This window comes from Haplochromis burtoni, unplaced genomic scaffold, assembly GCF_018398535.1.
Source record: "Haplochromis burtoni strain Fernald_Lab_line unplaced genomic scaffold, NCSU_Asbu1 Contig_1155, whole genome shotgun sequence".
In the NCBI taxonomy this organism is placed as follows: Eukaryota; Metazoa; Chordata; class Actinopteri; order Cichliformes; family Cichlidae; genus Haplochromis; species Haplochromis burtoni.
In genome coordinates this window covers 57,342-70,837 of record NW_024583516.1, presented here as the reverse complement: position 1 = coordinate 70,837, position 13,496 = coordinate 57,342, and the positions used below count along the sequence as shown (strand labels likewise).

The 13,496-nt window shown below is 43.2% G+C and overlaps 2 protein-coding genes across 2 annotated transcripts in view; one reads left to right on the top strand and one right to left on the bottom strand.

The window, feature by feature from the left end:
* Nucleotides 1-8,521: 8,521 nt before the first annotated feature.
* phax (phosphorylated adaptor for RNA export) lies at nt 8,522-10,195 on the bottom strand. Its single transcript, XM_005951838.2, has one exon. It carries the CDS (start codon nt 9,824-9,826, stop codon nt 8,597-8,599), a length of 1,230 nt encoding a protein of 409 aa, XP_005951900.1. The 5' UTR covers nt 9,827-10,195; the 3' UTR covers nt 8,522-8,596.
* Nucleotides 10,196-10,521: 326 nt separating this feature from the next.
* Nucleotides 10,522-13,496, top strand: part of pmpcb (peptidase, mitochondrial processing subunit beta) — a 15,380-nt gene continuing 12,405 nt past the window's right edge. The window contains exons 1-7 of the mRNA XM_005951839.3: nt 10,522-10,663; nt 10,952-11,089; nt 11,309-11,395; nt 11,604-11,733; nt 11,832-12,030; nt 12,124-12,203; nt 12,357-12,469. Of these exons, the coding sequence (XP_005951901.1) occupies nt 10,580-10,663; nt 10,952-11,089; nt 11,309-11,395; nt 11,604-11,733; nt 11,832-12,030; nt 12,124-12,203; nt 12,357-12,469 (831 nt within the window). The 5' untranslated portion in view covers nt 10,522-10,579. The remainder of the gene's footprint in view (nt 10,664-10,951; nt 11,090-11,308; nt 11,396-11,603; nt 11,734-11,831; nt 12,031-12,123; nt 12,204-12,356; nt 12,470-13,496) is intronic.

The following is a 13,496-nucleotide window of genomic DNA, read 5'->3' as shown; positions in this document are numbered from 1 at the left end:
TTTCACGTGTGTTATGAATAAATCTTCTTTTTTTCGGTACCGGTACTAGTTTTATTTTGTTGTATTTATCCGCGACACCTTAAAGGCCGGTCCGTGAAAATATTGTCGGGCATAAACCGGTCCGTGGTGCAAAAAAGGTTGGGGACTGCTGCTTTAGACTACAGGCCACATCTACATTCATACGGTGCCTGAAGTGCTTGTATGCCTGGTATCTGTGGCCAGTTTGGGATCACCACATAACCTAATGTGCGTGTTAGGTTACTGTGAGAGGAAATCAGAGAACCCAAAGGAGAGCAGGAAGAAATTTCAAATTTCACACAGAAAAGTCAGAAATCCTCTTGCTATGAGCTGACAGATATCGCCCCGTTTCCAAGAGCTTGCTCAGGTGGATCATTGGATTGTTGTTGTTGTTTTCTGTATTATTGTAAAATATAAAGTGCTTTGAGAAAACTGTTGCTGCAATTTGGCACTATATAAATAAAACTGAACTGAACTAAATGATGCTTTTCAAACTTATACTTTCATTGGTTTGATACATCAACACTAATTTTACAGCACTTCAGATAAAAACACGGAAATGTAACTTTGGTGACAAATCCACCTTTTTGGACAAACTATTATTTTCTCTCATGTGATGATGAAGTTATCAGTTTTTACGTGTATTATCTGCCTGTTCCTCTTTTTTCTGGCCACTGTGATCATGCTTAGTTTGACTGGACTGTCATATCATTACCACAATGTGGCTGTCCATTTGTCCTGTACAGTCAGGACTCTCTGATACTAACATGCCTCCCTATAAATACAGCTCTGTGTAGGAGTTTAACTGCAGACAGACAGGTGGACATACAGATGGATCATAGTTAAGATTACAGACTGGATTTTCAAAATAAAATTCACATTTAGAGGGAGGCAGGTTTCATGTAGGTTGAGCAAAGTCTTGGATGGACGAGGTTTGGGTTTCACGTCAGGGCCCCTGATGTGGCACTGGATGAGGTTTTTAATAAGGAGGTGCATGGCAGGTTAAGCTTCTGTAGAACAGCTCATCTGCTCGTCAGAAGGTTGGTGGTCCAGTCCCCAGCTGCTCCAGGCAACATATAACCCCAAGTTGCAAGTTGCTAGAAAGCACGTGAGAATAGAAAATCTGAAAATCGTTGCCAGTCACTGTGAACCCCGCATGAGGTATGAATAGAAAATAAACTAGTAATAAACCATGTGCAGAATATTTCTCAGTAATCAAAGAGGAAAACAGAATCATATTTGGAGAGAAGCCATCCCCAAAGCTGATATACACATGTAGGAATGTGATCCATTGTCTCTTCACCTTTGCTTCAGCCAAAGTGTTGAGCCACTCTGATCACGTTATCTAATTTACTGTCGTTAATTAAAGGTTTGGATAGCTCAGTAGGTAGCGTGGTCGCCCCATGATCGGAAGGTTGGGGGTTCGAATCCACTGAACGGGCACCTGATATACCCCTGAGCAACTGTTAAAGAGTGAAGGTGAAAATTGTAGCCACTGTCTGTTAGACTGAGAATGTCCAACAGAGGAATGGGACGGATGATGGCAGATCCATGGTGTAATTGTGGTGGTGGCATTTCTGCCTCTCCATCAGCGTGTCCAAAATTAGCTCTGATAAACACAGACTGCATTTTACTTCTGGTCAAGTGATTAAAGAAAGTCTTTGCATAGCAGGCATGGAGCCATTCATTCATAGCACAGCTGGATGATTGTGGGTGGATCTCAAAGACGTGCTAATATGCAGCACTCAACATTTCATTTGCTGGAGTGACAGTGCTGACATCACACAGCACTTCCACCCCAGCCTGTCGTGAGATACAGGTCTTTCAATCCCCGTCCTGTTTAATCCAGTGGAAACAGCGTGTTGTATCCAGGCAACAAGTTTGTTGCCAGGTGACAGATACAGAGGTCCCGAGACCAGAGACTGCATGTAACAATTCCATATGAGTAAGGCTTTGAAAATCATGCTTTGATCAGCTTTACCCATTAAACCAAACGATGCATTCACATGCTCCGGCCTGCCTGCGAGCAGAAGAAGTGGCAGTAAAAGTCAATGGCAGGAAACTGATCTCTGCACCTTCTGTGAACCCTTATCTGCTTGCCTAATTGCCACATGGAATCGTGATGTTCGCAGTGACAGCTTATCAGAGGAGATATATCTGCCAGCAAATATGAAAACAGCCATAAGTGGTGGGATTATCAAACATGTTTCTGCCAACACACTGGGCCTTTAATGTGGCAGCCACAAGCAGAGATAATGATCATTTCCAAGAGCTTCAGCTGACAAATCCACCACCACCATTAAAGGCTTTCATTCTTGCCCAGAGCTGTGTGGGGAGACTGTATACTTTTACTTTGATTTAGATGCAGCTGCTTTAGCGGGGGCCATTTGTTTCCTCAGGCATGTTTATGTCAAGTAAGAACTCGGATTTGTTAGGCAAATATTGGAACTGTACGCTAGTTTACTGCTCCTTCTGTAGGTGAAACACCTGCTTTAATAAGCATATATTCTGTGCACATATACACAGTACTATGGAACCTTTTAGACTCTTTTGTCTTATTGTTTTGGTTTTTCACATTTTTGCTTTCAGCCACCTATTTTTTCATTCCAATGAAAATCCCGTGTGCTGTCTGCAGACAAAAATTTAATTAGCTGGAAAATCCTCCAAAGAATCTGGGAATTGCTTTGAAAAAACAGGAAAGATAAACAGGAAAGACTAAGATTGATCATGACTTTGAATGAATGAGTACTAACATTTAAGCACAAGTCTTAAGAAAGCAAGACTCCTCACTCAGCAGCTACAGTCATGAAAAAGGAAGTTCTCACTGAAAAGCTACACTACTGAAAACTTTTAGAAATCCTCAATTTTTCCACTTTTTTAAAATTTAAAATGGTGCATTTTAATGTCTAATTGCACTCTGAAATGAAAGCATAGTACAAATAAGCAGTTGGCATTAAAAGAGAAACCATGGAATCAATTTATAGGCCAAAGTGTACTCTGATCTTTGACCCATCAGTAGCACCTTTGGCAGATATATATATATATATATATATATATATATATTATATATTTGTGATGTTGCTGTAACATATATATATATATATACACACACACACACACACACACACACACACACACACATATATATATATATATATAATTGTGTGTGTGTGTGTGTGTGTATATGTATATATATAGTATATATATATATATATATATATATATATATATATATATATATATATATATATATATATATATATGTGTGTGTGTATGTGTGTATATATACACACACACACACACACACACACACACACACACACACACACACATAATATATAATATATATAATATATATATATATATATATATATATAATATATATTATTATATAAGTATAATATAATAGTATGTATGTGTGTGTGTTGTGTGTGTGTATATATATATATATAGTTATATATATAGAACGGAGATGGCCACGCCCCACTTGGCCGCCATGACAGTAGGCCAGCCAAAGGATACCATTTCAGCTATGGATCGTACGTGTTGTGTTGTCGGTTGCAACGTTAGATCACACGATCGTGAAGGCAAGAAGCTGGATAACGGGCTCTCTTTTCATCGTTTTCCGTCCTGGAGGCAACGTGAGGGATCCCATGTATCCGATATTACTAAACAAAGACGTCAGGCTTGGATTGCAGCGGTGAGACGAGCGGATATCGAGTTCTCTGCAATCCCCAGCTTTTTGTTGGTTTGCTCACGGCATTTTCTTTCCGGTGAGTTCTAAATTAATTCATATCACTCTTGAAAGGCTTTTAGTGTTACTTTCAATGTGCTGAGGTCATAGATAATGAGATAAAACATGCTAATGTGTGATGCTGCAGAACCACGTCATGTCGACTGAGTAGCTTATGATTTGGCATTATTGCAGGCAAACCAGCATATGAAATGGATGTAACAAATCCAGACTGGGCACCAACACTGCACATGGGGCACGGCGACATACCTGTGTCAGACTTGGACCAGCACTCAAGGCGTACGCAACGGAAACAGCGAAAAAGAGCACCCATTGCAGGTAACCCCCCCCCCTCTAAAAACATACTAAATTGCTATCACTGTACACTAATCCGCACATAACTTCCAGATGAATAACACACCTGTCATTGGAATATTGGTGTACATTTACCTTATGTCTAATTTTATCTTACAGGCCTTCAGTTATGCAGCTGCAGAGTCTGAAGGTGTGGAGTCTGAAGGTGTGTCCCGTGCAGAAGTGATCGATGAAGATCTGACAGAAGACCAACAACAAAATCACAATGTCATGGAGGCAGTGGACAGCAGTTGTGTTGGACAAGTGGAGGTTGAGGTAGCAGCTGCAAATGTGGACAGTGGTCATCGGACAGACAGCGTCACGGAAGCTAAAGGGCAGACGAAGGATTGTGTGTGCAATGAACAGAGCAGAGCAGAAATAAACCGGCTGCTGGATGAGAACAGACTGCTTCGAGCACAGTTGCAAAAGACAGAGCTGAATGAAAGTTTCTTAAAGGATGATACTGAAAAAGTAAGATATTACACTGGACTACATTGTTATGCTGTCTTAATGTCCCTCTTCAACACTGTCAAAGATTTCCTGCCAATATCGAAGAAACTGACAGGTTTCCAAATGCTCTTACTCACACTGATGTGTCTGAGACTTGATCTTCCAGTCCAGCATCTTTGTCATCCATTCGATGTGTCCCACAAAACACTGTCTTCTGTCTTCACCGATACCATTGATGTTTTGTATGCCCGCTTAGGAGCACTGGTGCACAGGCCTGAGAGGCACTGTCTGCAGGCGACAATGCCTCCACAGTTTACTGAAACTTTTGGAAAACGAGTAGCCAACATTGTTGACTGTTTTGAGATTTGAACAGAAAGACCATCTAATTTAAAGGCACGTGCACAAACATACTCTCATTACAAGGGTACACACACCATAAATACCTCATCGGGATTACACCCCATGGAGCTATTTCTTTCATTTCCAGGGGATGGGGGGGGCGTGCATCAGATAAACACATCACAGAGAGATGTGGCATTCTTCAAAAGCTGTTACCAGGGGACGTAGTGTTGGCTGACAGAGGCTTTGACATCAGAAATGCTGTAGGAATGATGTGTGCGGAGGTCAAGATTCCAGCTTTCACAAAAGGCTACTGTCAACTTGATGTAAGGGACGTTGAACAAACAAGAGCAACTGCCCACCTGAGAATTCATGTTGAGCGAGTAATAGGTAGTTAGTGCAACAAGTTCAAAATGTTACACACTACAATGCCAATCCGATTACTCTTATCATGTGAGGCTGAAGACAACACTTCTTGATAAGATCGTTAAGGTTTGCTGTGTTTTTGTTAATATGTGCCCCAGTGTTGTTGTCAAACCAGGGCCAAATGACACTCGCTCCTGTTGAGTATTCTTAAAGCTGTTCTTTTGGATGTACAGTACATTGTAAATAATTGCACTTTGTGTGAAGTTGTTTTAATAAAACAAAAAAGAATAGTATATTTGTTTGTTTTTTTTATTCTTGATCTGTTCACATGTACTTAGCAATCACATAAAAATGAAATGCAAACTATTTACATGGCAACACACAGCTGGCATTAATCTTGAACCACAAAATGAAACATTACAGGCTATTTAGAGCAGCACGTTGTTTGGAGAAGTATTTCCCAACAAGTTCAGGAAGGCACACTTTACGAAAGAAGTCTTGTGCTTGCTTTAAACGCGGTTCCCAGAAATCCGAAGATGCATATCACAGCAAGGTCTCTCTGTGTCCACACAACGAGGTCACAGTGGTCGTCTGGGTTTCCACTACACTTCCTTATTTCATACGGGTCCACATTACGGATGCACGCAATTTTTTCAAAGTACCGTCTCTTGGCGTCTGGGCACAATCGGTCGCGATACAGCCCCTTACAGCCCCAGTCTTTTGCGCTGATTTTGAGCATGGTTCTGGCAGTCCCGATTCCAACACTCCAACACTGTGCGCTTGTTCTGCTTCCTGGCCTACTGACGTGGCGCCGCGATCCCACAATGCACTGCGGCGTGACGTCAACTCCAAAACCCTATATATATGTATATATATATGTATATATATATATGGCAGCACAAGAACAAGCTCTGAGCACAAGATCCATAGAGGCTGGGGTCTATCACACCAGGCAAGACCCCAGGTGCAGGCTGTGTAAAGATGCCCCAGAGACAATCCAGCACATAACAGCAGGGTGCAAGATGCTAGCAGGCAAGGCATACATGGAACGCCATAACAGAGTGGCCGGCATAGTGTACAGGAACATCTGTGCCGAGTATAACCTGGAAGTCCCGAGGTCAAAATGGGAGATGCCCCCAAGGGTGGTGGAGAATGACCGAGCTAAGATCCTGTGGGACTTCCAGATACAGACGGACAAAATGGTGGTGGCTAACCAACCGGACATAGTGGTGGTAGACAAACAGAAGAAGACGGCCGTAGTGATCGATGTAGCGGTTCCGAATGACAGCAATATCAGGAAGAAGGAACACGAGAAGCTGGAGAAATACCAAGGGCTCAGAGAAGAGCTCGAGAGGATGTGGAGGGTGAAGGTAACGGTGGTCCCCGTGGTAATCGGAGCACTAGGTGCGGTGACTCCCAAGCTAGGCGAGTGGCTCCAGCAGATCCCGGGAATAACATCGGAGATGTCTGTCCAGAAGAGCGCAGTCCTGGGAACAGCTAAGATACTGCGCAGGACCCTCAAGCTCGGGTCCTCTACCAGAGGCCTGGGAGCTTGAGCTTGTTTTTTTTGTACATATATATATATATATATATATATATATATTCAGTAAAATATATTCTATCTATATAATCCTAATACATTCCTTAGAAGGCATAAGAAACATAGATAGTGTGTCGTCCATCCATAACCTGTTCAGGGTCACAGGGGGGCTGGAGCCTATCCCAGCTGTCTTAGGGCAGGAGGCGGGGTACACCCTGGGCTAACACACAGAGACAGACAACCATTCACACTTAGAAGCGAGACTTTGTAAAACAAAGTGTTAGTGAACGTCAACCAAGATTTGTGTCTTCAGATTTCAGGTTTTGGGCCTTTGCAGATGTTGAAAGCACAGCACAGGTTTCACAAATTCTAAAAAAACAAACATATATTTGATTCCTCTGAATCAAACGTGTTTGGTTTTTGCATAACTGTCAAACAAATTTTAATACTAGACAAAGATAACCTGAGTAAATATAAAGTGCAGTTTGTAAATGGTGTATTCATTTATTAAAGGAAAAAATGCTATCCAAACCCACCTGGTCTTATGTGAAAAACTAATTGCTAACGTGTGATCATTGTACTGATGCATGACCTAAATGTGCTTCAGCTTCAGGGCGTGAGCCGATGGTTTTTCAGGATTTTCTTGTAGAAATCATCATTCTTCAGCTGACATTTAGGATTCCTGTTTAAGACACCACTCGTTGAGTAGTGGTGTCGCAAAAAAAACAAAACAAACAAAAGCAGGAACTGACATTTTCATCAGTGCAAAGATGTTTAAGTTGGAGATGAGGATGTCATTTACGAGTACGCTCTGTCCTAACCACCTGCATAAAGAATGACAAATGTGAAAGGTCTAACGTGGTGGACGTTTATCATTTGTGGTGCTCAATGGATGAATATATTTCTTTTTCATTGTAAAAACAGAATTTCTCCTTTACATTTTCATAATCACGTGTGCATGATTCTCGCCCTCAGGCCATATGTTTGACACGCCTGAGCCAGGCAGACTGTGTACATTTGTACCAGAGTTATACAAATTAAACAGGACACCTGTGACCTGGTAGTTTAACCTTTACTATAGCAGGCAGCACTTCATATGCATGCAGTTTTGCATTTTTCAGTTTAATTCTTGAGTTATTCTTTTATATTATACGTTTTTATATATGCTGTACGGAACGGTTAAGGGTTCTTTCTATATACAGCCTTGGACTAAAAGGGCTCTCCACTCTTGCAGAAGTTGGAACATGGCTGCCATCTAGTGGACACTTCAGCACTTTTACATCAGCCATTCAATGCCTTTGTTTTCTTTGAGAAGCCCCACTTGGTATGAATGTCAGTACAGGAATCCTGATCTGATGATACTAAAACTCACCTTATATAACATTTATGTTATTTTGTGTTTGGAAGTGAGTGCACAAAAAAAGAACCCTACAGTTTTTTAATTCTTTTACCTGAGTCACCACTTTTATTATTTTCCACACCGAGGTGCATCCATGAAAGTAATAACTCAAGACCTGTTTGTATAATGACACTTACAGCAACAAATGGTTATGAATTTGACTCTCACAACATCATTTTGTTGAGAAGGACTGGTTTTAAAAGGCAAAACAACATTTGAATGGCAAAAGCTCCAATCAACATGTTCATGCTGTAACTATTTGTTAACAGAAGCGCTGCTTTTATTGCTAAGGTTTCAAACAAAAAACAAAAAAGGACACCAGTGTGGATTTGAATCAATCACATATTCAGTGCTTTCAGTGTTTCATTAACATCGTTGTTCAGACAGCAGGCTATTTTCAAAACACCTCCAGGTCTGCAGCGTTGTAGACCACTGCTGTCTCCTCAGTGCCCACAGCAGCTTCCTCTTGAGCCTCCTCGTCTTCTGCAGCTTCCTCCAGAGACTCCAAAGCCTCGTTGGTATCACTGGCAAAAGTCTCTCTGGAGACGTCATCATGCTCCTGCAGGTTTAGGGTGCCAATGGCCTGCTTCATCTTTTTGGCCACCAAATGCCGCCTCCTCTTCTGGGCAGCCTTCTTGCTCTTGTACTCCTTCACCTGTTCCTCAAAGAATATCTGCTTGATCTGGGCCTTGGTGATACTGGGGGTGTTCTTCAGCAGGTTGAGATACACCCCACCCGGTGTCCGGCGCCTGCTGCCGTCCATGGTGTACACACCGCCACTCTCCTCCAGGGTGGCGGTCTCTCCGAGAAGTTCTATGGCTTTTTTCTTGCCAACTACTTTGACAACTCGAGTGATCAGCTCCTTTTTGGGCTCCTGCAGCCTGAACGCAATCTCCTCTATCACCTTATCATCTGGGTCACCTTCTGTGATCTCATAGCGGCCCTTGATGTCCATCTCTGCTCTGGGGCCCAGCCGCTCCTTTGCAGGTCTCTTTCTCTTTGCATCACCTCCTGTGTTCTCCTCTGACCCCCTACCCTTCATGTACTCCTCCAGCTCAGCATCCAGCATGCTCACTTCTCCTCCTTCCTTTGACTGTGCCTCCATCTCCCTCTCCTTCTCCATTATCTTCCGAGCTAGGACGAAATTATAAGTCTCCACATTCCTGGTGGACATGCCAACACCATCCATGCCAAATATGCCAAGTTCTGCAGTGATAGCGTCCTGGCACTGCTCTTGTACTACAGAGCCCCAAATGTTATTCACTTTGCGGCCACCCGTCGTCCCCTGGGCGGGCACAGGGGTCGGCCCTAGCCGGGCGCTGCATGCAGGCGGCTGTGGAGCACTGGACACTTTCTGGCGTTTCCGGCGCCAAACAGCCGCCTCCTCGTCAGAGGACTCCGGGTCACTGTCACTAGACTCTGCCGTCCTACCTGTGCTGCGATAAGCTGCGGCTGGAAGTGTCTGAGCATAGGCTCTGTTCTGGAAAGACTGGCCGCAGAAAGCCGGGGGAACCTGGGGTCGAGCTTCTTGTGCTGCTGTGGCTGGTCCCATCTCAGTATCCGAGCTGGACCCAGAGATCTCTCCATCTTCCAGGTCACCGTCCATGAGATCTCTGCCTCCCGCCATTTCTTGTCTGAAAGCCACACCGAAGCTAATGGCCGTACACTCCTGTTTTATTACATCGGCTAAAGTTGAGGCCACTAATTAGCGTGAACAGCTAACGCTGCACCGTTAGCGGCTAACGACACCGTTGAACCCAACAGAGAATTAATTAAGTCCGGGTTACAGAGGAAATACCTCCAGTGCAGGCTACAGCAGCAGGCCTTCTGCTCTGTATACAGCTGGACTCCAGCCTTGCTCTACTATTTCAGTCACACACTGAACTGCTAGGAAGAAGCTGACAGACCAACTTGAAACTCACAGAAAGAAAATCCGCGCTAGGCTAAACCGACACTTCCGCCTTCAAATTCTGACACCCTTTCAAAATAAACAAAAGCGATTAAACGTTAGAACGTTCGTTATAAACGAACCACGTCAAATATGGTTGAGAAGTATCCTAAATGTAAATATATATTACTTCAATACTTTATTTACAGCTAACGTGCAAACCAATAGGTCACATAGGCAGTTAGTCGTGTGGCAGCAATTTTCATATTTCCATATAATAGGTTGATCAATGTCTGAAATATAAAGTTATTTGTTCAGGTGTGTTTATCTCTGTTTTTTATTGGTTTAAGGAGAGTGTAAGAGTGTAAGAATACATTTCTTTGTGCGGTTGTCATCAAATCCTGTGGTATTTTTTCCCTACTATGAAAAAAGTAAGTCGTCATCTCCGGCGGATGTTGCGTCAGCAGAACGGCACCGTTACAGATAAACAATATGGCAATGTCCGTACAGTGCCTCACGTCTGCTGGGAGATTTTTCTTACAAAGACATTTACTGAAGAAGAATTCGATAAGCAGGGTAAGAAGAATTGATTCATAGTCATGTTTGGAGTTTCTCATTTAATTGATATGCCCGTGACAGCTGCCAGTGCTCAGTGTCATAGAGGAAAAGCTCTGCGCATGGCCGGCTTGTTTGCGAACAGCTATTTAAGATAGCTTAGCTATTACGTGATCAACTCTTACTGTGATGTTTGGATGTCCCTGTGTAACAGAACCGCCAATGGGGCAGATTTATTCATTATCGCTGACTGGTAGCAGCAAACGTAGTTTTGAAGCGTCATGGTGACTGGCTGTCCTTCTCCCGTAGTTCACTGCTGGACCGCACAGACTCTTGGCCACCCAAGCTGCTCACCAGGTGGCGCTAAATGTTCCTGAAACCAAGGTGACTGCTTTAGAGAACGGACTCCGGGTGGCATCTGAGGACTCGGGGCTCCCCACCTGCACAGTAAGCTGGAAGTAAACAGTTTAAAACAGGCTGCTTTAATACATGCACGTAAATATGTTGTTAAAATACCATAACCATTGTGAAGCAGCCAGCCAAATGTAATAGGCATGACAAAAAATGTTAGCATCTGCTAGCTTTGCCACTACAGGCTGAGATGTGGGGTTGTGGTACAGTAGCAGCAGTTTGTGGAAGCGGATATTAATTCCTGCTTTGTTCCAGGTGGGCTTGTGGATAGATGCCGGGAGTCGCTATGAGAACGAGAGAAATAACGGCACAGCGCACTTTCTGGAGCACATGGCATTTAAGGTGAGATGGCAGCTACGCAGCAAAGTTTTTAAAGCAGTGGTCTTTATTTGAATGTATCTGGCCTATGCAGAGAGGGAAGAATGCATTCTAATAGTTCACAGCAGTATAATAACAAAATAATGACATAAATGTAATATTTCAGAGTTTCTTTATAAATGAAAGTAACATTCAAGACTTTGTTCACTTTGTCTGTATAAATGTGTGACAGGGCACCAGGAAACGCTCTCAGCTTGATCTGGAGTTGGAGATCGAGAACATGGGGGCTCACCTCAATGCCTACACATCCCGCGAGCAGACTGTTTACTATGCCAAAGCTTTCTCCAAGGATCTTCCGAGAGGTACGGGAGGGCAGAGGGGCTGAATGTTACATGGCAACATCTCAAACGAAAAACCTGGAATGTGTTAAAGCACAATAAAATATCTCTCTGTGTCAAAGCTGTGGAGATTCTGGCTGACATCATCCAGAACAGCATGCTGGGAGAGGCGGAGATCGAGAGGGAGCGAGGGGTGATCCTTCGAGAGATGCAGGAAGTGGAGACCAATCTGCAAGAGGTGGTCTTTGATTATCTGCATGCTACAGCGTACCAGTCCACAGCGCTGGGAAGAACCATCCTGGGCCCCACTGAGAACATCAAGTGAGACCAAACACCTAAAAAACACAAAGTACTCTGAGGTTTGCTGAAAGCATCCTGCACAGCTTAGCTTCCTGCTGTGTGTTTGTGACGCAGGACCATCAACAGAGGAGACCTGGTGGAGTATATCACCGCTCACTATAAAGGACCCAGAATAGTGTTGGCTGCTGCTGGAGGTTAGAGCTGTTTTCTGCTCACGTTTCGTTAACATTTTCTGTAAACCTGCAACAAACAGTCACTGATGCATGAGCACTGCTCAAAGTATGCAATAAATTCTGAACCAGAGTAAAGTTGATCTGATCTCCAGGACTCGCTCCCTCTCTGATCAGGTGTCTGTCATGACGAGCTCATTGATTTGGCCAAGTATCACTTTGGAAAACTTCCCAGCAGACATCAAGGCGAAGCCCCGGCTCTTCCTCCGTGCCATTTCACAGGAAGTGAGGTAAGGCTAACTTTAGTTTCTCACTACTGCATAACGGGGCGTCACATCAGCACAGAGCAGCTACTGTGTTATTTAAAGAATGAGATTGAGTGTATCAGAGTAACACGGTTGTCTCTAAAGTGGATGCAAATGAAGGGTGATGGCTCAGACATGTCCACGTCTTGGAAAATGTTTAAAACACACATATTACTTAAGATGCCTTAAATCTAGTTCAGATGGGTCTACAAGTCAATATGACTTTAGTCAGATGGCACGTGAGTTTCTGCACATTTTATTTAAAATATATTTTTATTAGGATTTTGTTCATAGTAACAGACAATGACAAAAAGAACAAGTACACAAGAACCAGAACAGAACTTAGCTCAGGCAATACAAGATTCTGAGGCACATACAAACCACAACCTCTCCAGGAATCAAAGCAAATCACAGTAAGATCAATAGTCAGGCAAATGAATTCAGACTGGGAAAGCCTCTGCACACGGTTTAGATTTTCAGTCGGACTTGGATCATCCAGTGTGACTGCATCATGCAGGTTCATGGAGGTTCATGCAGGCTGTGCTTTCTAGTTCATACGGCATCAGGCTTTCATTAATGGAAACCTTTTAGATGAAGAAGGCGATAGATGTGTCGGATATTCCCTGAAATGAACGATTATACTGCAGCTGGACATGCTCGGGGAGACGGTGAGATATCGTTTAGAGGAGTAACCAGAACAAGTTTGCTTTCAAGTTGTATTTAAAGTGGTTTAAAAGACGTGTAAAAACAGTCATGAATTCAGTTTCTATATACACGTATGCATCCTGTCGTCTGCTGCTCGTCTCACAGATTAGATTTGCTCTTTAACCCAGCTCTGCCTTCAAAACAAGAGCGTTGACAGTTCCCCACTAACTCCTGCCGGCCTGTATCACAGCACTGAGAACTGTAGATACTTCCAGTTAGGGCTGGGCCATATTATACCGTTCACGGTAATACCGGTATAATGTTAGGCAACGATAGGAAAATGAAATATCGCGATAGAATATGAGTA

Bases quoted from the DNA above. Each gene is read 5' to 3' on its own strand.
- phax (XM_005951838.2), bottom strand. From the start codon at position 9,826: ATGGCGGGAGGCAGAGATCTCATGGACGGTGACCTGGAAGATGGAGAG.